The 23,990-nt window shown below is 43.8% G+C and overlaps 2 protein-coding genes across 5 annotated transcripts in view; one reads left to right on the top strand and one right to left on the bottom strand.

Annotated features, from left to right (window-relative positions):
• Positions 1–95: 95 nt before the first annotated feature.
• Positions 96–5,206, bottom strand: DRG1 (developmentally regulated GTP binding protein 1). Its single transcript, XM_074607049.1, has 9 exons — positions 5,011–5,206; positions 4,713–4,836; positions 3,868–4,043; positions 3,389–3,458; positions 2,650–2,819; positions 1,800–1,930; positions 1,420–1,587; positions 692–814; positions 96–210 (listed from the first exon to the last, which is right to left on the bottom strand). Exons 1-9 carry the CDS (start codon positions 5,050–5,052, stop codon positions 111–113), a joined length of 1,104 nt encoding a protein of 367 aa, XP_074463150.1. The 5' UTR covers positions 5,053–5,206; the 3' UTR covers positions 96–110.
• A 9,231-nt stretch (positions 5,207–14,437) lies between these two features.
• PATZ1 (POZ/BTB and AT hook containing zinc finger 1) overlaps positions 14,438–23,990 on the top strand; it is a 28,747-nt gene continuing 19,194 nt past the window's right edge. For 3 of the 4 annotated variants that reach the window (XR_012589831.1, XR_012589832.1, XM_074607046.1), the window contains exons 1-3: positions 14,438–16,109; positions 18,481–18,544; positions 21,875–21,946. Coding sequence is in view for 2 of the 4 variants with exons in the window: in XM_074607046.1 (XP_074463147.1) it covers positions 14,821–16,109; positions 18,481–18,544; positions 21,875–21,946 (1,425 nt within the window). In the remaining 2 variants the exon portion in view is untranslated. The remainder of the gene's footprint in view (positions 16,110–18,480; positions 18,545–21,874; positions 21,947–23,990) is intronic. The other variant, XM_074607048.1, reaches the window with a different exon arrangement.

Genomic DNA, 23,990 nt, shown 5'->3' with positions numbered 1-23,990 from the left:
ATAAAAACCCAATACCCACTTCCTACAGATTTGACGGAAAGGGCTTGTTCTTTGCCACTTACAACGAACGACAAATTTCAGGCACAGTGGCAAACTGTGTGAGAACAACTTTATTTCTTCACAATCTGAATAACATCCTCATCTTCAAGAGTATGATCTTTACCAACTTTTTGAGGGTTGTGTTTAACGGATGAACCCCAGACCAGTGCACTGAAAGGAGAAGAAAAATCAAATTTCAAAGGCTTACAAGTATAATACGCAAACAGCAGAACAGCAGCTATTTCTGTCACAAAGCTAATGCAGAAAGCAATGCTTAAGAGCTATTTTTGTTCTCCTGCAAGTACCTGGATGAGTGGTCTCTGTGAACTGGAGTACAAGCAGATCAAAACAAAGTATGATGTAATCCAAAATACTTGTGCATACAGGACAAAGGCCTGTAATGCTGCATCTAGCACTACTTCCAAATACAAAGAAAAATATTTTCACCATAGAGGATATTTATCGAGGAAAGAGCATGGGAACATCAAATATAGTAATGTAAGTATTAGGTTGAATTGTCATAGCAAGACCTATTCCACCCAACATCAAAAAACTCTGTTCTCCCTTCTAGTTTACAAGAGAATGGAAGAATATACCAGGAAGCAGATTACTTTCTATTCTCTATAAATTATTCTATTAGAGTAATACTTACTATTTAAAGTCTTTAATGAGATTTTTGTGGATCTTCATGCAAAAATCCTCAACTGTGGTCTTGCAGTAAGGTAGTACCACAGGAGAGGTGTAGTCAGGGAGCTGCCCTTTAGGTTTGGTGTAGCTGTAACGCAGATGGAACAGTCAGTCAATACCAAAACCTCGTCTCTTTCAACCCATCATGAAATTTCGTAGGTCATTCACACTGTCATGCCTGGTGCTTGTGCCAAGTTCCACTATTTCAGTGGTGACAACAGATACTCTGTAAATTGTTTGGTGTCCTTAAGCTGAAAACGCATCTGGGTAGCCAATGGCTGCAGCAGGTTCTCCCTTGTAACTGGAAAGGTTTATCACTACTGAGCTTTCTGTAGCTGCTTAGAAGAAGATGAAACAGGAATAGTTGATGGAAAAGAATGTCTACGGTATTATGGTTCTGACTTGCGATTTTCTTTTTCTGTGAGAAAGTCAACATATATTAGGAAAAAAACTGACAAAGTCAGTTTTGTCAGACAGCCAAATACCTAGACATACTAAATCCCTTTTTACAATAGATTTTATCTTGTTCTAAGAAGAGAGATACAACTCTAAAGGACTACAATTACTGTATTATGAGTATTAGTAGATTCATTCATAAATTAATCCAAAGAAATCTATTAGTAGTATGAAGTAAACCCATAATAATTTACAGTAAAAATATCTGCAAGGCTAGATGAAGAACCTGGGACTCACATTCGTACTAGCTTCAAGTAGTCCCAAATTTTCTCCAGCAGATCATCAAAGTTCCAGCGATGATGAGCAGATATTGGTACACAGTGGGGTACTTTGTAAATAATGTCTAGTTCTTCAATGGAAATCTGGTCAATTTTATTTAGGACGTAAATGCATGGGATGTAAACCCTGCAAAGAGAAGGCAATACCATTACAGCAGCCTAGCTGCAATACACTGCTACCTCTGAAAAAGCTTCATTTTTTACAAGGAGAGTAAGGTGCTAAACAGCACTTGTTGATACCACATTGCTATCTTAGCTTCTGTGGGAAGCAAACCTGAGAGGATTCTTCTCTTTGGAATATAAATTGCAAGTATGCCAAACCCAGGGCCCCAACAGTACCTGTTCCCTTCAACAACATCAATTAGGTCATCAGCAGTGGCGTCGCTGCGCAGCGTGACATCAGCATTGTGAATTTTATATTCTGCTAAAATGCTCTTCACTGTTTCAGTATCCAGCTCACTCTGAGGACACTAAACATAGACATGGTATTAACAAATGAGTTTACAGTCAAATCAAGTATTAATCATTTACCCATTACTAAAAATAACAGCTGCCTTGTTAAATTATTGGACCTAACTATGATTTTACCATAGTTAGCCTCAGGAGAGGGAAAAAAAGATTTAAATTATGACAGCTTTATTTCTATTAATGCCCCACTGATAGCTGCAATTAGACATTTCAGAAGTAATGTTTCTTGTCAATCTGGGAGCAGTTGCAATACAAACCCACGTACCAACTAGTTCAGTGCCCAGACAGTGTGTTAGGTCCCTAGATTCCAGAGCAGAGTTCTGATTTTTGGTATCTCTGGCTATTTCTATGTTCTTAAAGATTCAGCGGTAAATGGAAAACGAGGAGTAGTCCAGGTTGCAAGGCCTGGAACTCTGAGCTCTCTTCTCCAGAAGACTGCCGTAGTCACCAAGGGAGAGGCAGTTTTTTTACACTGTCCTTTGGACCTTGGAACTTGTAATTGTTGGAAAGTATCCAAGCCTCTGATTTGGGGGTGAGGAAGTGGTCAGGCTCCTAGGACAGGTATGGATGGCCTCCAAGGAAAGTAACTGACTACAGTACAGCAGTTCAGCTTCTGAAGAAGTCATAGCACAGGAATGGTCCCAGGCATACCATTAACTGCAAATACCTCCTTCTTCAAGCAATTTTTTTTTGTCTTGGTTACAGAAAACTTCCAACTTACTGTGGCTGTAAGGTTAATGCCTCCTTTATCCTTTTTCTTAAAACCGATATTGGGGGGCTTACTATTCAGACGAATTCCAAATCCCTCCAGTTCATTCTCGATGATTTTCTTGTGACCAAGGGGTTTCAGCACATCCAGAACAATAAGAATGAGATTGCAGGTTCGAGCAACTAAGAATCAGAAAAAGAAAGTAATCTCTCAAAAAAGTATGCTCACTCAACTGGAGACAAAACACCACAAAATATGGCTCAGTGGACTAGTGACAATATTAAACCCCTGAAGGCCAGTATATTGCTTATTCTTAAATTCCAGTATAAGACTGAAGTTTGCAGTGCTGGCCAAGCATCACTGATAGACAGATCCTTACACGTTATAAGAATCACAGAGGCTGGAAAAATCTTCTTTCCTATCTACATTCAGACTCCAGAATGATGACAATAAGCTAGGTAAAGAAATGAAGGCAGCAGCCTTCTTTAATATGGGATAACATCTGCCTTCAAAATTGGTAATATACTTTCAGTGCAGTGTCAACGCAGAGCACGAACTCAGCAAATGCATAAAGCCAGAACTGAAAACAGAACAAAATGAAAATGGCTGCTGCTTCACAGCAGGCAGCTCAATTCCAGAATACAATTCAGCTTTTTGAAGACATCAGTAATGGTAATTCAACCCTTCATTCTCATAAGCTGTACTAACTGAATCAGTGATAGGATGCTGCCTCCAACTCTAATACACTCACCTGCAATGACCTGCCGTCCTCTGCCTTTACCATCCTTGGCACCTTCAATAATTCCTGGGAGATCAAGTAGCTATTTGTTCAGAGGAAGGAAAGTAACTCATGAGAAAAATATTTTTCTTCATGGAGAAAATAAATATTACTTTTACTTTTCTCCAAAACCAGCTGACTCTACTGCAAATCTGAATAGAATACATCAGAACTGTTTCGCCTTTGATTCATATATTGTATTATCCATGTGCCCTATTGGTATAATGGAACAGATCGTCTCATAGAGAATATCAGAACTACCACAACAACTTCTCAGAGAAAACTGAAAAGCAGGGTAAAAAATGTTTCCTCATGGAAACATTTGCAATGCATTCTCAAGCATTTCTACATGTCACTTCTAACGTGGTAATATCAGGCTAGACCATTCAGCTGTAACACCATTACATCCATAAATATACCATCTTATCCTCATAGACACAAAAAGATCTCACCTGTATCTTTGCTCCTTTGTATCTAATGACTCCAGGCACAGTAGTCAGCGTGGTGAATTCATATGCTGCCACTTCAGAGTATACACCAGCAAGATTACTTAGAAGGGTAGATTTCCCCACTGATGGAAAACCCACAAACCCAATTCGGGCATCACCTGTCTTTGCAACGTCAAAGCCTGCAAATAAGGAGCAAAAATATTTGTTTAAAGGTGGCCATTTTCTATCTTCTAAGGTTCTGGACAGCAGTCCCACTATTAGTTTTAACACTGCCTGAATGAAAGCCAGGTAAGCTTCCCTAAAAGGAGGATGAGAGTATGAAACAGAGTTCACAATCTATATTGCCTTGCGCCACTTTGTATAACGCTCCATGGCATACCTGTCAATAAAGTGTAGGCTGCAAGGCTTCCCAGTGGGCTATACTTGCCTTGGGTGTAGGTGGAACATTCCCTTTAAGCACTACAGCTTACACAATTCACATCTTTATAGATAAAAACAGGTGCCTGCTGCAAGATGCTTCTTCATGTAAAACCCCTAAGACTTCTGCAAATATAAAATTATATTAGCCAACACACAGAAGTCCTTTCATTTACGATTCAACCAGGGCTTTACCCCAAAGCCCGAGGAAGGGCCACAAACCACGGCCGAGGTCCTGTACGAGAAAGGACAAGAGGGAGAGAAGGCGGCTGCCCTGATTTATTCAGCAGACAGTCTGACACGATTCAAGCAGACAAGAGCCACCCTCGTTAGACTGATTTCCATCCCACGCCCCGCACTTCAGCAGGGAGGAGCGGCCACGTCTGCAGAGACCGCTGCGGCGGCCAGAGCCTTCCCGCAGAACAACGCACCTTCCCCGGGGCCGCCGCCGCCGCCTCCCTTGGGGGTGATGAGCTCCCGGCGCAGCTTGGCCAAGCGGGCCTTCAGCAGCCCCAGGTGGTGAGCCGTGGCCTTGTTCTTCTGCGTCCGGGCCATCTGCAAGAGCACGGAACCGAGGACTCACCGCCGGGAGAGGCTCTACCGGGCCGCAACACCCCCCGGCTCCCGCCCGGCGCCTCACGACCCCAACGGCACCGACAGGGCCCTGTCACCCCCTGACGGAGCGGCACCGCGGCCCAGCCCCGACCGGGGAGAAGGCCGACGCGTTACCTCAGCCTCGATCTCCGCGATTTTAGCCAGAGTGCCGCTCATCTTGGTGGCAAGTCCTGGTCCCGATGTCGATGTCGGTCCCTGTCTCGGCCCCGGTTGCGGCCCCGGCCGTCACCCACCGCAGCAGCAACCCGCCTCAGGCCCGGTCCAGCAGCGCGCAGGCGCACGGCGGCCTCTCGCGAGAGCGAGGCCAACGCTCGCGAGAAGCAGAGGGCGCGCGCCTCAGCGGCAGGCGGGAAAGGGTCTGCGGTGCGCGCTGCCGGAGGCTTCGCAGCGCCCCCTGGGGGATCGCCACTGCCGCTGGTGCCCTCGCGCCGCCTCACGGCAGCGGGCGCCGGTGTGAGGGGAAAGGCGCGGCGGGCTGCGGCGCCGCGAACGGGGAGAGGGAGAGGGAGAGGGAAAGGGAAAGGGAAAGGGAGAAGGAGAGAGAAGGAGAGAGTGTGTGTACGAGAGGGCGAGGCTGAGGCGGCTGCGGGGGTGTAGGAACCGGCGTGAGGCGGGGGTGCGAGAGGGCTGATGAGAGGCTGGGGGGTCAGGGTGGAGAATAACGGCTGTTGTGAGGCTGAGGTGCTCGTTTCTGAGGGGGGCACCGTCGTCTGTGAGGGAAGCCCTGGCGTGGTGGTGCTTGGAGGGAGCGTGGCAGCCGGCGTGAGTCTGGGGTTTTGTGAGAGCAAAGGTGTGAGAGGCTGTGGCGATGGGAGGGAAAATGTCTGTGTGGTGAGGCAGGGCGGCCCGCAGGTGGGTGAGCCGGGCTGCCCGCCCAGCCGCGGCACTCGCCGCCCCTGAGGAGAGGCGGCCTCTGCCGTTCCCGGTGGTTAAACTGGACCTGTCGCTTCAACATATTCGGAGATCTGCCTCCGTCCTGTCTTCCGTGCAGTCCGCTTGCAGTACTGCTCATCACCAGGTGTGTAGGTGTGCATATGTGTTCCGCAGCCCGGCTGAATCGGATAGAGCTGCTACACTGCTCGTAGGAGAGCCTTCTTTAGCTGGGTGCTTTATAAAACCAGGGCTTCCATCCTGAGGCTTTCTCCCGGCTCCCTTCAGCTGAGCCCAGGCCACACCACTTTGCCCCAGGGACTTGTGTAACTGTCCATTGAATGCAGGCTAATTAAATAGATAAAGGATTTTTTTTAAATGGCCCCTTCAAACTTTAAAGAGCCAAGCGTCTCCAGCTTTTGACAGTATCACAAGAAGCCAAACAGTTGGATTTGGAATAAAAGGTATTTTTATGATGTAAGGAAATGCATTTTTATTAAGTTTTCAGGCTTTTAGAGTCTCCAAGTTTGTTTCCCTGTCATATTTTGTCTGAATTGGAATCGTTTATAGAAACCATTTTCTCCATATTCAGTAACCTTATCAGAAAGGCTTTTCTGTCTCAATTACGAAGTCCGGTTTTATATGACATATCTAAAAGTAAAACTTAACATGTTTTTTAAACAAAAATATACTCTCCTGGGCCCATAGGGCAGTAGCGTTTCTAATTATGCTTGCAGAACCACCTGCCACATCTTCAGACAGAAGAGCATTGTAGGATTGACAAAATTTAATAATTTTGATACTAGAATTGTTATGGACCATTAAGTCCTCTCTAACTTACAGGAAAAAGAAAAAGGAGAGTGCTAGTGCAGTGGAAACCACACTGCTATTTGTTATCTCTTTCTGCCTCTGCATATCCCCTTCATGTCTCATCTTAATCAAAAAAGCAGCCTTTAATGTCATAAACTCTTTATAGTGGGAACTGTCACTAATATAGGCTTGTACAGAACTTACTAAAATAGAATCTCAAATAATAAAATGGGATTACTATTCCTGGTAATGTTAGCTCAGCTAAGCTAGGGTAAATATAAATGCACCTACCACTGTATACTTGTTCATGGTTTTCTAATTATTCCTTGTGCGCAATATCTGTTTTCAACGTAGGACGTAGCAGATTTTGTCCTGGTATAAATTTGTTCTTACTTACTTCAGATGGAATCAGACTTGTTTATGCCTCAGCTGAATTCGGCTATAGAATCAGTCCACATTTGCAGACTACTAGTTACAGGAAAAACACTGAGAAAAAAGTGAATTCTGAATGGTCAATGAGGGTTTAAGACCACCTCTGCTTTTGCAGTAGGTGATGGCTAACTTCAGAAGTTGTTGCTAGTAATAGCTGTTCTTACAAACTCACTCCAAATCCCATGAACTGAGTCTAACTAAAAATTATTTTTCCAAGTGTGGGCTGAATGAGCAAAGATGTCAATAAAATATGTGGTATGAAAATTGAGTTACTGGGTGGTTTTTGTTTTCCTGGTTTAGGTATTCATAGTTTTCTTAACGCACAACTGCTCTGGAATCTTTTTTTTTTTTTCCAGAAAATTACTCAAGCAAAGATCCTATAAGGAATTTAGGCACCTAAAAAATTCTTTCAGTGTTGAGTATTGTCCTTAATGACCTGAAGGGAGTAAGAGTTTAATTAATAAAGATAATTTGCCTGATTATTCTTTTCCTAGCCAAATAAACACTTCCTAATTGTTTAGAATATTTAAAGCACCCTCTTTTCAGAAAGGCTTTGCTCAATAGAGATTGGTTCCAGGTTGTGAATAGGGAGTCATTATTTTTATTTACTGCGATGACTCTTGTGAATTTTTGAATAGAAAGGTGGTTTATGTTATCTGGCGCTTGGAGAACAGGGTGGTTATGACCATGGGAAGTTAGTTGTGACAACTGGAAAAGTGACTGAAAGGTGTGTAATTGGGAATGGCTAAATTATGTCCTCTGAGGACAGCAGTCAACACTAGAAAATGGAGATCAAATGATCACAGTTTATTTAAAAAAAAAAAAAGGTCAGTCAGAGAAGGCAAGAATGAAGGAAAATATTTATAGAAAATTTGGTATAATGGCAGAAGAGGAAAAAGTCCCCAGTGGAACTTGAGAGAAAATGAAAGGATATGCAAGAGACTGAGATTGACTCAAAGGTTAATTGATCTTTACAGTGGGTGCTGATGGAAGATGGAGTATGTGAATCGCCTTTTTTTTTTTTTTTTAATACATATATGTGTGTTTTTTAAATTGAAATAATTCCATTTAGGAAATCTAGGTGAAGTGCAAGAAGGGGTATATTTCCAAAGGCTGTATATTGCACAACAGTTGCAGAGTCAACCTCTCAGGTGGCCAACTGCCTACTATGTAAGACAACGCCAAATAAAGATTCAAAAATGGAGTAAAAAAGCCCAAATGGTCAAGTAGTCATATGAATTACTAACTGATAAACTGAAAGCAATATACTACAGGGTATTTAGAAAATCCAGGAAGACTGCACCTGAAATAAAGGCTGTCTCATCAAACAATTAAGAAACATGACACAGTATGGAATCAGTGATGGGGAAAAAACAGGAGTTTGTGTTTCATCAAGCTACCATGACAGGAATGTGACTGAAAGGGCATATACCTCATTAGCAAGATCTGAATGATGGAGGACTGTAACAAATACAGGTTTCAGAAATTCATATTCTACACACTCCAGTCCTGCTGACTCATTGATTTTGAGCCAGTCATTTCCTTTACTTGTGCCTCAGTTTTATTTTTGCACAACAGGAATGTGCAGTTGCTGCAGAATGATTGAAACTTCCATGTTTCCACAGCACTGCCCTGCGAGTATGGTAACTGCAGATCACTTCAACAGGAGAGCTGAGTAGTTAATACACTTAGTGTGTTTTCTGTCAAACTACCAATTTCAAATATTCTGAAATTCTTTATGAGACAGCTATTACTTTAGCTTGAATTAGTGTCTTACTTACATGAGGTGCAAACTAAGTATGTTGAGAAGAGGCTTGCAAGTCTTTTGGATAACCATGTGAAATTTATCATTGTAAAATACATGGTAAAAACTGTGAGTATGAAATTAATCATGATAACTTCTGTAGTATATGCTTCATTAAAATCACATAAAGACCCTTCTTAAAAATAAGCAGTGCACGCTTGCTTATTTAGGTTTTGGGTTTTTTTTAATTTTCCACCTTTTTATTCTAACAAATAACTTCAATGGCTTGCAGATACCAAGTCTATTCACAGTACACTGAAAAGGTCATCTTAGCTCAAGAGCCACTCTGACAGTACAGCACTTGTGGTTTTGGTAATTCAGTTTCTGACAGAAGCTGTAGAATGTACTGGCAAACAGCAGCACTAATGCTATGTGTGTGTTTGCAGACTTGCCAGGGACTACATTTCTAGCTTAGCGGTGGGGATTTCTGCAGGATTTAAAAAGTGGGAGGAAGGTGGCAGGGAGGAAATTACATCATGATTGCAGGTGAAACAAGGCTCATATCCTCTTAGAAATTATCACCAGCCCAGTGAAAAATAATCTGTATCGTTAAACCTCGACCTGAGTACTTAGGATTTTAAGAATTGTGTAACCAACCCGCCAGAGTTTCCTCATGAAAAAAGGGTAACTGCAAGTTAAGGCATATAGAGAATCTGTTCATTTTAAGGTGATTTTTCTGTTATTTTTTTATTTTGCAATTTTTTACAATTTTGCAAGTTTACCTTTTCTTTTTCCCCATGAATTGTACTTTAATTTGAGAACTGGCTGCTAATTAACACTATTATTGTACTTCAGGGAAGAACTGCTCATGCTGAAGAGGGGACAAACCTTTTTAAGGTGGTTGTAATGAACTAAGGGCCAGCCTCATACCCGTTTGGAGGAAAGAGATTTTTGAAAGCCCACTATCAAAAGGTAAGATTTTTGAGATCCATAGTACTGAGTCTTCAATGGAACCATAATACTCATTGCCTGTGGTGAAGTGTCTCTGTAAGTTGATGCAATTCACATCTTGATTGGCTCTTGAGGCAATAGAAAGAAAGTTGTGTTCTTTTGAATGTTGTTAGAAATACAGATGTATCCATTCTTAGTTGTCTTCCTGGAATAACTTTTTTATGCCAGTTTACTTGGTCTTTATGAATAAGTTGTCCTTCCCAGGACAGCACAGTAGTTTAGCTATTAATCTGTAAATACCAAATGTTCACTACTTGCATTGCATGTTTAGGATTGTATTGTAATGTATGTTTTACATGAGAAAGTTGTCTGTCGGGTTTGCTTAGCTAGGCATGGATGCCTAATTCATGGGAAGTCGATTAGATGGAATCCTAGGTTCTGTTCCCATTTTGGCCAGATCCTTAATGTGGCAATCTTGTTTTGAATGGCTGAGGTTGCTTTGGTTCCAGGCAGTCTAGAATAAGTTAAACTGGGCAGAGTGAAGAAATGGGGGGAACAAAAGGGAGATTAAGTATCAAAGGTTGGCTTCCAAGACTGTGTTAGATTAGTTTAACAACAAAAAGTTCTGTAGTTTAGCATCAGTTCCCCAGACTTTGTCATGGGCTGCCGTGCAACAGATGGACCACAGAGCAAGTGAGTGCTGTGAGTAGAGTGATCAAAAAGAAGAAAAGCAAGCAGTGCAGTTTTCCCTCTTTAAAATAACTCTTTCTGCATGTATTTCATAGGATTATATGCTTCCCTATTAGCAGTTGCTGTCGTTTTTGTGGGAATGCTAGGTATTTTTAAACAAGAGAGCTTCTAGAGGAAAAAGCTGACAAATCACTAACCCATGTCTGGATTATAGAGGAAACTGTGCTATCTCCAAGTCTGAGAATACTTGCTGCTGGGTTAGCAGTCTCATGGGATGACTCCCAATAAAAAATTGAGCAAGCTTTAGAACCTAAATTTAAGTAATAATCAACCTAACAAGTAATGAATGCTGAATTAATTGCTTGTTAGATCGGTCGCAGTTAATTAAAATTCCAGCGAAAGCTCAGAAAAACTGACAGCTGATCACTGAAATTGCAAGTGTGCCATGAAATGCGCAATGTTATATATTTCTGTGGAACACAGAAAAAGGAAATGGTTCATATGACTGAATTAGCTGGCACAAGTACTATGCAGAAATGTCTCTGCTAATATTATAAACTATGTGAAATAGTGACTAACTAACCTTCTTAAAGAGTGTAATAATGGAGACTATTGTGAAAAATTTCAGTAACCTCAAGACCTGTACAGATGCATGATTTGAGAACGTTCAACAAATAGGTATGACTCAAGTATAATTAACATATACCCAAATATCTTGAAACAGATTTGACTGTATCACAGCTTTTGTTACCTCCTATCATTTGCAGACCAATTTAAGGTCTGCACTTCTGAGTAAGGCCGGTAGCAATTGATCTTCAGTGGAGTGAGCAATGTACAGTGCATAGTCCCAAATGGTACACACATGTTCGGAGCAAAAGAGGACTTTTAATACTATTGAAATACCAATCAAAGTGCTTCAGCAGGGACCAGACAGCTGCAAAACATTTAGGGACAGCTCAGGAATTCCCATGAGCAGAAGTGAGACAGGAAATAGTGAGAAGCTGAATAAAGTAGCTGAGGAAAATGCCTTTATTTTAAAGAGAGTGAATTCAAAAGAAGTTCAGTGGATCCCAGCGCAGATGTCAGAGAAAATAGATTAGGAATCATCTGGAAAAGGGAGGAAATTCTGTATGCTAAAAATGTAAATTTTAAAATTCAAATTTAAAATTCTTTTTCACATCATCTGGAACTTTGTCTTCAAGACAGTAACTAGCTAGTTGTGATGATTTGTTGTGATGATAGTTGTGATGACCTGTACATTTACATAGTTAAGTATGGGGAAATGACATTTAGTCATCACATTAAATTTGGGGAGCTTCATCTTCCAATTCTGTTTGTACTGATGAGCCAAATTTTGTCTCAGTGTGTCACAAACTGCTTACTTGCAAATAGAAGAAATTTGGCTACACTGTAACAAATGCTAGTTGAATGACTACTTCCATAGTCTCATATCCTGGGACAGGATAAGTTTAGGACCAGAGAAAGTTACAAGAAGTGGTCCTTTAAGTGTGCTGGTGAAGCTGTAAGGTGGAGGAGGCCAGCATAGTAAGGGTGGAAGTACTAAAAGGAGAGATCCAGCCTTTACCATGCCAGAGAGCAGAAGAGCTGAGGCAAACGGCTGTGTTGGTCTCCTTGCGATTGATTTCCTTGGGAGTGCAATGTGCTGGTGGTCATCTTTAACGAGCAACTTACCCATCAAGTACTCAGAATGTGAGCTCCCAGCACGCGGATCTGGATCTGGCGTCCTCATGGCAAGTGTGAGTGGATCGCTTGCCATGAAACAGCCATGCTTTGGGGTGAATACTCAGCTTTTACCTAAAGAAGCAGGCAGGGTGTGTTGGATGGTGTCTTTTAAACAGGAGGGCTGGAAGCTGAAACCAGAACATTCCATGGCAACTGGAGAAAGTTCTGAGGAAAGTGCAGTGAGAGCGGCAGGACCCCCCCCCTCCCCCCCCCGCGCCTAGAGGAGAGACAAAGAACAGGCAAGGAGGGAACTGAAATAGGAAGCAGGAACCATGTCAGGAGGCTGGGGACTAAAAGAAACCAAATTAATAAACCACTGGGGGAAAGGCGCACAACTGACCAAAGCCACTAGGAAAGATAAGCAGATTCCAGGTTCTTTGACTGTTCTGTGCATCTGTGTGTGTGTGTGTGTGCATGCGTGCAGGCTGGCTAATATGTTTAAATGTAATCGTTTTCCTCACTGCAGCAAGTACAACTCTTGTGTCTGTGGCACACAGACAGACTTACAGAATGTGAGCACTCTATTATCTATATAATATGGTGTATTTGAGCTGTGTTCGTCAGCATTGCTACCACTCAGACAACCTCAGATTTCTAAAAATATATCTTCATATCAGGGTGTGTGCATACATAAGCTACTGGTAACATTCTGCCTGGAGTGTAGACAAACAGTTCCTATCAAAAGCAGGAGAAATCCAGTGTACAGGCTGAGGGCACTGTGTGGCCTTAAGTGTTAATGTAATATTGCATTTTGGAAGTTGGAAGCTCGGTGCGCTCGTTTGCACATCAGTACCCAGAGTGCTTTTTCAGTTCCACCACTATTTAATTCAAGAGCTGGGTTCGAGCTCTTGGAAGGCTCTGTAGTTTGTGATGCCCTCGCATGCACTAAGTTCAGTATTTTCCACAGAATAGTTTAAGTGACGATATCGGATCGTGAATGGGTCATCCAAGGATTCTTAGTTGGGCTTGATTTTACAAATGCAACAAAAAGTGCCCTTGGAATGCTTTAAAAAGTATTGTCTTTAACAAAACAAAGAACTCTGTTTTGGGGGGGAGGGGGGTAAGATTTCTTTAAAAGTAGAGAAGAAGTCTAAGAGACAGAAAACAAATTTCATCTGAAAATGAGTAATGATGATGATGTTGAAACAGAAGCTCTTCGTTGAGACCTTGAGCGCTCGGGGAGGATTCAGCACCAGGACAGTCCAAGCATCCCCGACGGCGAGTTACAGCGGTGCCGTCGGGAGCGCTTTGCCCGGGGCCTGGGGCAGGTTCCCGGCGGGGCAGCGGGAGCCCCGGGGAGCGCCAGGCTCGGCGGGGCAGCAGAGTTTCCCCAACATGGAGGCAGGAACTCGGGTTTTAGCTGTGCCTCCCGCAGCCCCCGGCCCGCGGGTACCGTTTCTCCCGCGGGGAGGGCATTTTTGCAGGGGAAGGATTCCCGCTGTCCCCCTTCCCTCCCCCACCCCGCCGGCGCCTGGCTCTTGTAGCCGGGCTGAGAGTTGATCCCAGTGCGGGGGGTGGGGGTGAGAATCACAATGAAAGACCGGGGGGAGGCCGCTCTGCTCTGCAGCCCCTGGCCCCTCCGGGATCGGCTCTCCTCAGGCGACGCGAGGAGGTGGGGGCCGCTCTGCGCCTCTGCAGCTCCGGCAGGGTTTGCATTGGACGATTTGCGCCTAGGGGGGGTAGGGGGGGAGGTTGCCTGCAGCCCCCCCACCACCACCCCCCCCGCCCCCCGCCGGCCCCTCCTCCTCCCTCTCCTCCGGGAGGGGGGGCCTGGGGGGCGAGTTGCAGCCCGGATATTTGGGGGAGGGGGCGAGCGCAGCCCCGCCGCCCCCGTGTGCCGCGGGCGGGGGCCTCGCTGCCGGCTCGGCATTGGAGGATCGGTGCTGGGGAAGGGGGAGACTGCAGCCCCCAGCCCCCGCGGGCGGGCGGGGTGGGGGCCGGCCTGCTGGCTGTGGCTGCTCTTGCATTGGCGGATGCGGGGAGGGAGGGGGGCAGGAAGCGGGGGGGCAGGGGGGAGCCCGAGTGGCTGGAGGGGGGGTCTCTATGAATAGGGTGGGGGTCTTTTCGGCCAAAGAAGAGAGGAAAGTTTGCGGCGCCGGTGGTGCGGGTGCGGCGAAGCGGGCGGGGCCGGGACCGGAGCCGGCGGCGGCGGCGCTTGGTCGGGGAGCAGGAGCCGGGGGGCCCCCGCTGGATTTTTGTAGGGGGGGTGGTATCGCCCCCTCCTTCTCCTCCCCCCAGGGGTGAAAGTGCAAGAGGAAGTGCAGCCGCTGCCATCTTTCCTCCGCTCCAAACACACAGGGACGGACGGAGCCGGCAGCCCGGAGCCGCAGCCGCCGGAGCCCCCCTCCCTCCCGGCTCGCTGCAGCCGCGCCGCGCACGCCCCTTCCCGCGGGCGGCCTCCGCGGCCGCAGCGCCTCGTGGCGGCCGGCACCGGGCGGAGCTCGCGCGCCGGCGGCCGCGGCGGCGCGCGCCCCTCCGCCGCCCGAGCCTTTTGTCTCGCCCCCCCCCCTCCTCCCCCCGCCGCCGCCGCCGCCGCCATCCCCTCGCGCTGTGCAGGGAGCGCAGCGCGCGCCGCCGCCGTCGGCCCGGAGAGGGGCGGGGAGGAGGAGGAGGAGGCGGCGCGCGCCGCCGGGCGGCCGGAGAGCGCGCGCCCCCTGCGGGCGCCAGCGGGGCGGCGCAGCCCCATGGAGCGGGTGAGCGAGGCCGCCGCCTGCGGCCCCTCGTCGGGCTGCTACACCTACCAGGTGAGCCGGCACAGCGCCGACATGCTGCACAGCCTCAACCAGCAGCGCAAGAACGGCGGCCGCTTCTGCGACGTGCTCCTGCGGGTGGGCGACGAGAGCTTCCCGGCGCACCGGGCGGTGCTGGCCGCTTGCAGCGAGTACTTCGAGTCGGTGTTCAGCGCGCAGCTGGGTGACGGGGCAGGTGGTGGCGGCGGTGGCGGCGCGGAGGGGGGCGCGACAGAGGCGGCGGCCGGCGGGGCTGCGGCGGCGGCCGGCGGGGCCCCCGGGGGCGGGCGGGAGCTGGAGATGCACACCATCAGCTCCAAGGTGTTTGGAGACATCCTGGACTTCGCCTACACGTCGCGCATCGTGGTGCGGCTGGAGAGCTTCCCGGAGCTCATGACGGCCGCCAAGTTCCTGCTGATGCGCTCCGTGATTGACATCTGCCAGGAGGTCATCAAGCAGTCCAATGTCCAGATCCTCGTGCCCCCCGCGCGCCCCGACATTATGCTCTTCCGTCCAGGGGCTGCAGACCTTGGGTTCCCTCTTGACATGACCAACGGTGCCACTTTGGCACCCAATGGCAACGGCATTGCTGGTATGCCCGAAGATGAGGCCACACGGGCTGCGCTCAGTGCTGCGCAGTCCTCCCTACCTGTTCTGCAGGGCGTGGACCGCCTGCCCATGGTGGCAGGACCTCTGTCCCCACCACTGCTGGCCTCACCCTTCCAGAATGTTGCTGCTAGTGCCCCCACTTTAAGCACCAAGAGGGGCAGAGGGCGTCCCCGTAAAGCCAATCTCTTGGACTCCATGATGTTTGGTACACCAGGGGGCCTGCGAGAGGCTGGTATCCTGCCTTGTGGCCTCTGTGGGAAAGTGTTCACGGATGCTAATCGTCTTCGTCAGCATGAAGCTCAACACGGGGTGACAAGCTTACAGCTGGGCTACATAGACATCCCACCCCCAAGACTGGGTGAAAATGGTGTCCCTGGTCCGGATGACCCTGATGCACCCCGAAAAAGAAGCAGGACGAGGAAACAGGTTGCCTGTGAGATCTGTGGCAAGATTTTTCGGGACGTGTACCACCTGAATCGGCACAAGCTGTCACACTCCGGCGAGAAGCCTTACTCTTGTCCAGTGTGTGGCTTACGGTTCAAGCGGAAAGACAGGATGTCCTATCATGTTCGATCTCACGATGGCTCTGTGGGAAAGCCCTACATCTGCCAGAGCTGTGGAAAAGGCTTTTCCAGGTAAGGGAGCATTTATAAGGACCATAGGCGCAAGTGGAGACCTAGGAAGTTGTCTTTCCTATCCCTTGGGAAACAAGAACAATTTGTGCTTAGGACAGTTTGGCTGTTGCATTTTAAAATGTCTCTAGAAATGGGACTTCCATCATTTTCGTTGGGACGCTATTCTACAGTCTCTTGAAAGGGTTTGAAAGTAATTAAGACATAGAATTGGGAGTCAGCTGGCTTCTGGGTAACATTCCCAGCTTTGTCCCGGAGTTGTATGCGTGACCTTGGGCAAATCAGTTAGTCTCTCCCTCAAACGACTCTTCTGTGAAATGGATATTGAAATAATTACCTACCTCACATAAGTGTCTTGAGACTACTGATTTGTAGGTAGTTTGAAGGTGCTGTTGAAGTGCAAAATATTAATACATCTCAAGATTATTATTTTTCTCGTATCCATTTTAAATTTTCTTTTTCTTAACTTCCCTTCATTTCTCTTAGTTCGTAATGTTTTTTATCACCCAAATGTGAAGGAAGAGGTGAGATTTCAAAGGCTGCAGCATCAAGTATCTTTTAATACATGATCTTTGTGTCCTTTGGGTTTACATCCTTCTGAAGGGGATCCTGTTTCTGCCCTGCAACATACGTAAGATCTGTGCATTTAATGTTGCTGATATTTTGTTGTCGCTGTTTGTGGGAGTTAATTTAATAAGTAGTTTGATACGCGTAGTCGTGTTAGCGGTATCTTATAGTCTGAGTTATGAATTATGAATTAGAAACTTTTTTGGAAGTTTGCTTTGAGGCTCGGAGTAGCGGGGGGAGGGGGATGCGTACACTCGGTGTTACTTTTGTAGCAGCAGTCAGTTTTCTGCAGCAGTTGATTTGCTCTAACAGGAGGAGGGAAGGAATCAAGGTACAGAAACAAATCGAAAGGCTACTAAGCTGTATAGGCACTGTGCCCCTGCTAGCTCTGTTTTTGGTAGAGGGACCTTTTGTTCTTGAAATAAGTTAAGAAAAAGTAACTTTTTTTTTTTTAAATTAGCAATAATTAGGGCTGCATCTTCATAAGGACTGCAGATTTACTGATGGAAAGTCATAAAATGAAAGTTTCATCTGTGGCTAGAAGTGAAAATATTTTTCTTGTTATAGTGCTACCTGGGATCATCTACCTATTTTCATTCACACTTGATTTCTGCTGTTGCTGTGTGGAAGACTTTTGTTAGCAGGGGAAAGTGAAAGATACATGTTGAGTTCTCATTTTTCCCAGTAAGTTAATGTGAGTCGGCAGGAATGCTGTTATAAAAGTAAACAACAAAAATGCCTACACATCTTCGTAAAATCAAAGTATGAATGAAAAGTGGAGACTCTTTCTTTAAGTTTCAGTATTGAGTAGTAGGAGCAGCCAAAGGAAGTTGGAAGCGCGATGTCTAATGTTAGTCTCCTTTCCTTCATTCAGTAGCCCAGCACGTGAGGTTGCTAGGCTTGAGGTACCCAGAAGGACCCCCAACCAGTCTGTCCGGTTACACCGCTCCAGCCCACTTGCTGGAGCATCAGGTTTAACAGCTCGACTGCAAAGTTCAGTCTATTTTCTGTCTGCAGTGCGTGAATTCCATCCCGCGCCCTCTCATTGGCGCAGCTGGAAAGTTGGGGGAGGAGAGGGTGGAGAACTTGTTTCCAAGCAGTTTTGGCCTCATACAATGAAAAGCTTTCTTCCCACTGGGAGAAACTCCCACCAGGAAAATCTGCAGCTATTCAGTCCTCTCTTCTTCAAAGTAGGCTTTACTCGTTGTGAAGAATGGTCTAACATATTTTTCAGTAATAATTTGCTCTTCCATTGCACCTTCTAGTTGGGACTTTCAGAGCACTTCACTTGTATTAATGCAGTCTTCCCACCAAGTTGTGAGTTAAGATGGTATTTTTTTCATCTTGCTGTTGGAAGATGTGTCACAACAACAGAGTTTAGAGTCAGTCTTTTTGCACAGAGGTGTTTAAAGTTGGCTTCTTACATCCGTGTTTGGGACATAAACCAAAAGGGTCTGATTTTCAAATATTGAGCAACTGTAAGTCAGAGTGCCCTGATTGTTAAGATCTAAGTAGGATTTTGGAAGGGGACATGCAGGCTTGAAAACTGTAGCTTGTATTTCCTGTTTTCTCTGATCGTTCAGTTATAATTTCTTCCTGAGAAAATGCTGCTTTTTTAGCAAGTTGGAGAGGGCACTTATCAAGGTAGAGTCCCAGTTGTTGGTGAGCTGGTTCTTGGCAAGTTAAATATCACTACATTTGTAATAGATCCACCACTGGGATCTTTTTGTTGTTGTTGTTGTTGTTAAAATTGTAAGTTTATTTTTAGTATTTCTTTTAAGTGTGCTTATGTGTATTTTTTTTTAAGGCCAGACCACTTGAATGGACACATCAAACAGGTGCATACCTCAGAGAGACCTCACAAGTGTCAGGTAGGAGCTGGAGGGGTTTAGACTGATGTATGTAATCTTTGGTATTGCATTTATGTGTGCAGATAATTGTGAAGTATCAGTAAAAATACCATTTATGTGTGAATTAGGATAAATGTTTGTGAATAACAGCATTCAACAGTGACAGCTGCTTTACATCCCTCCTGCCCCCCAACCCCTTGTGTCATCTACAGCTTTGGTCCTCCTGCCTCGCTCCCCTTCTACCAGATCTTCCCTACTGCTCTGTCCCAGTCTCACCCTGGATCTCTTACCCAGCCACCTTCTCCCTGGGCTTACAGTCAACATCACAGCTGATTCCCTCCACCACCCTCTTTTTGGTTTTTGTTTTAGTTTTTATTTCAGTTGTTGCCAACGGGAGGCTCCAATGTTGACTTCATTTTTTTAGAATAATTCCAAATAAAATTGGTAAATTATCATAACTTGCCAAGATTCTCTTTTTTTTTTTTTTTTTAATCACATAGCCTTCGGAACATTGCACTGAGCAAAATTAGAAGCTTTTTTTTTATCCAAGGGGGAATATAGATAACAGCATACAGTATCGTATCATGTGCAATACAATGTCATAATGTTTTATATAGTTTTTTACAGTTAATAAATTATTCGTTAGGGTTTGAAAGATCAAATCAATACAGATATTTTGTAATTCATTCATAGATAGATTTAAAAGGTGCCTGGAAGTATTAATTAAAACCAAAGTTGAGAATCAGCTTCCACTATCACCCACTGCCTTCACATAGTTGTTGGGCAAACTTCTAAAACATTCGTTGGGTTGACAGTCTCCATGCTTGCTCTCTGAAGAAAGATTTATTTATTTATTTATTTAAAGAAAGTTGGAGCAAGATAATTTTAATTTTATTGGAAGACAGTGAAGGTTAGAGGATTTTTTTTCTTCTATAATTTTTAAGCACATTTCATGAACCTCATCAGTCCTACGTGACTGCTGCCTCCTGATCTGCGTTTTTTTTTTTCCCGTCTCTTGACACACCTCTCTTATGTTTCCTCTAAATTGTTAGAGTTTTTAAATGTTTTGCAACTTTAATAATCCAGTGAACAGTTTTTCAGACATATAGAGCCTTCTAAAGGTTTATGTTGATCTCCATATGATCTGTGGAAGCCCAGCACCTTTGAAAATCAGGCCTTAGAGCCTTCACATTGTTCTAACTGCATATCCTATATAGAGCCTTAGATTGGTCTAAGCTTCTTAAGATGATTTAGGGGTTATAGATTTATATAAATTGGAAAATTCCACCCATAAAAAGACTTCACAAATTGAGGATAGCAAGGGGTCTGGGTGGATGTACTGAAGATAACTCCAGATTTTTTCCATAAGCAGGTATTTGTGTGCAAGTAGGAAAACTGATGTTTAGGTCCCAACAGAAACTCATCAGTCTTTTGCCAGTTGATATCAAGGTTACTGTCGTTCAGTTTATGAATAGTGTTGATAGACATGAATTGTCCTTTGCTAGCTGATTCCTGATAATACTTTTTATAGTTTTCTGATCCATATAAGAGTATTAAATATAAACTCTGTAAGTGTGAATCACTAAGAGTGAGAAAGTCAAGAAATATGGAAGCTAAGATTGTACACTCCATTGCTCAGTTCCATCTCCTTGCACACGTGTATTTTGTGATAGCAATTTCTAAGAACAGTCTTTCTCATTGTGTGGTGTTTAAAGTGCTGTAATACTGTATGCACTGTTCATTTCAGTTAAAAGGTATAGGCTATAGGTTACAAGCATCAGAACAGAGTTGAGATTGTCATTCAGGCTTGGTTTGTTCTTGATTTTTGACTGCTTAACCCTGCAAAGTTAATTTTTCATTAATCTTAAGATGTAGAAAATTTGTTAAAGGGCTGTTGTGTGTCTTCACAAAAAATACTTCATAATATCCTGTCAGATTTAGAAAGTCTTCTTAAATATGCACTGATCTGATGTACATAGTACAAACCATGGAAAGGATGCTGTCACGCTGAAAATTTGTTTCAAATCTCAAAGATGATGTGTAAATCCATAAAATTCTCCTTGTGGTTATTTCATAACCAGTAACACTTCTGTTCCATGATGTGTATCTAAACACAGAATCCAGCCACTCAGAAGGAAAATAGCTTATTATTGGTACGTCGTTTCCCCATTTTCCATTGATTTTGTTTGGCAAATTAACTCCCCGTGAGAGTAGCCTGAACATCATTGAGCATCCTTTTTGAATCTGTTGAGTTCCTGTTGAAAATTCCTGTTATTGTGATGTTTTGTTTATGTTTACTGCAAAAGAGAAGTACTCTATCAGTAAACAGAAAAGCTTTCCGTAGTCCTCTGTCATAATGGCATTCTTGAAAGTGGTGCTCTGTTAGGATTTAAACAAAATCCACTGGCCATTTACCTGAGCCCTCATGTATCTTGGCAAGCCATTGGATAGATAATATTTTGTTTATGTGGCATCATGGTACAATTTTGGACTAATAAAACAAAACTGTGAAGGTGTCAACCCAACTTCAGAATAAATAAAATGAAACTATGAGAAGCGGGACAACTATAAGCTGAACGTCACTGCAACAGCTATAGTTCTCAGTGCTCAGCATGTAATCCTGCACTCATCCCCCTAAAATAACAGTTGTGCTTTATGGATCTTTGAAAAAATATTGGAAGTTCCAGCACCTGTAGCACCTGATGCCAGTCAAAGACCTGATTCCAGCTTTTTCTTTACTGTTAAAATAGACTGAGCATAGGGAAGGCCTCCACAGAGCCATGCCAGCTGAAAAATTGGATTCAAGAAGTTGTTCTGGTGTCCAGACAAGACACCAAATGACACTCTGGATCTTTTGCCCTGGATTGTTGTACTGGTGATTTTTCTTTCTTTCTTTTTTTTTTTTTTTTTTTTTTCCAATCTGGCAGTTGAGTTCTGGATATAGGAGATGGGGTAAGTCAGTTTTCTGGCCATAATGGGATAGCTCAGTTTGGTAACTTGTCATGGGAAGGGCTGATTCCGGGTTGTTGGCTTTTGAGTATGAATGGTATGAAAGTTAGGCTGCATTTTGGGAGGAAATGGTGATCTGAAAATCTGTGGACGCGAAAGAACAAGGGGAGAAGACAGAAGTTTGCTCCTTCTCAGAGGCAAGAGACAGGTTGTTCTTCTGGCAATTTAAATAAAAAAAGAGAAAAATGCAGATTAAATCTAAGCACAACTTTTGACAAAGAAAAAGATCTATTTATTTAAGTAAACCTAAAATTGGCATCCCGAGTCCAGTGCTTTTCCCATTGATTTCAATGCAGAATGAGTTTCTTCCTGTCCTAATTTCTCTTACTTCCTGCCTATTAGCAGGAAAATGGCAGCCACCATGGAATAAGCTCAGAGACATCCACATCCATAGAAAAGTTGAAACTTCAAGAGGTATTTCTTAAACACTGTTTTTTAAACTTTATATATATTCTTTTTGATCTATTTATATACCTGTACAATGTTTGATAGGAAAGCACTGGAGAGTTTTCTTCTATGATTAACAATTAATGATAAATACTTAGCACTCATTTAGCACTTCACATCTTTTGTAAAATAAAACTTTTTTTTTTCTCTATACCTTTTATAAATATTAACTATTTGAATATTAACTTTGGGGTTTTCTTTAAATCTAGTCCTGTCTCCCATTGTTATGGTTCAGCTAAACTGGTTCTTGCTTTCTCCACTGGACTTAATTTTTTTTTTTAAGCTTCTTTGCAGATATATTTGCTATATAGCTTATCCAAAGGTAAACTTTGCACAACTCAGCAGCAAGAGTGAGAAATCAAACACAGAAATGATTATATTGCCTTTCCCTAATCTTTTGACTTGCTAAGTTCAATATGGGACAGATATGGTTTTACTTCTGGCATCCCTGTATTTATGTGGTTTGTCTCTGGTCTGCTTCATCAACTAATGCACTCCCAATGCTTTTGTGTGGATGCTTACTGTGGCTCAATATTTTTGGACTTCTTGATGATGGATCTCTTGGCTGTCATCTTTGATTGTCTAGTTACGTATCTTTAGTTGATATCCAACATATTGATTAGTATCAGTGCTGGAATCCTGCCTTAAGCGAGTGTTTAGTAAGTAAGTGAAAGCTGCACCTGTTTTGCTCAGCGCTGTGTACTGCAGTTTCAAATTAAGAGAAATCTTTCATGTTTGAGGATTTGCCTCTTAATCGTCACTACTTGTAATTTATGAATCTTTGCATGGTGAGCTTAGTTAAACTGTGTGTATCACAGAGATCCAGATAATTTTACTGTTGTCTGTTTAAATTCATTAAGTCCTGATCCTCTGAGGTGCTAAGTCTTGTGCTTGCTGTAGAGTAGCCTCAGCTGTATGAGAGTTTACCATACTAGGCATCTCATAGGATTGAACAAGCGTAAAGCCTGTTGAAATTGATAGGTGCTTTTCAGCTGCCTTCAATGTTTTTTGGATTAAGCTCTTGATTAAGTAAATTATATAAAATTATATGGGTTATCCTCTTCTGTATTATCAATTTCACTTATTTGAAGTTATAATTTTGTAATTTTACTAGGATTGGTACTTTAACAAGTCTATCTCTGTTGAAACGGTTGTTTATTTACACACTGACACTTGACAGAATGTATCCAGTTCCCATGTCGTTTAATAGTCTCATGTTATCTCTTAGAGGGTTCTGGTTATACATCTTAAAGCTGCATTATTTTATATAAAGGTATAAATGAAACACTGTACACTCTTATATGTCACTGTTGCCCGCTTAGTCTGGTCATTCTAGCCTATGTTTGCATTTGTTTTTCCTCTTCCACTTGTGAGCAATGGTTTCAGACTGTATCTTTAATAATTGCATAGTGTATTGCTGATGATTTATTTTATGGTGTTAGAGATAGAGCAAGCCTTTCAGAACCGGCAGGCTGTTGTAGTAGGCTATTATATACATGCCTGCCTGCCAATGCTATGATTATAAAAGTGGGAGGGAGCCTCTGCTCATCTTATCATATGGATTATGTCCAGGAAGTGGGCAAGTAGAATCAATATTATCTTATGCCAAATCAAGCTTGTTTCATGGTAGTAAGAGGAATATGATACCTTGATCAGGGGTAAGTTATAAACGGATTACAGTGTCATGCAGTTATTTTGATACCTGCTCAGTTCTGAGGCTTCACTTCTACAGTTTGTCTGTACTGCCACTGTGAATACCAGGATGGATCTTTTACTGTCTTTTGTCATATTCTCATCCCAGCCAATTCGCTGATGCTTTGTTTGTATGTCTTCATACTCTAAAGGGATTCTGTGTACTGAAGTTAGATTGATCAGATCAAAGAGTAAAATTTAGGAAGATAACAGAGAGAACATTTTGAGTGGCCTAAAGTGATTGTAATGACTCAGTGAAATGGCAGAATTTATTGTAAATGGAATGAAGTGGTTTGTGCTATTTCTTTTATTAAATATT

The sequence above is a fragment of the Larus michahellis genome, chromosome 13, assembly GCF_964199755.1.
Source record: "Larus michahellis chromosome 13, bLarMic1.1, whole genome shotgun sequence".
Lineage (NCBI taxonomy): Eukaryota > Metazoa > Chordata > Aves > Charadriiformes > Laridae > Larus > Larus michahellis.
Note: the sequence above shows the minus strand (reverse complement) of the source record. Positions and strands in the feature narration are given on the sequence as shown.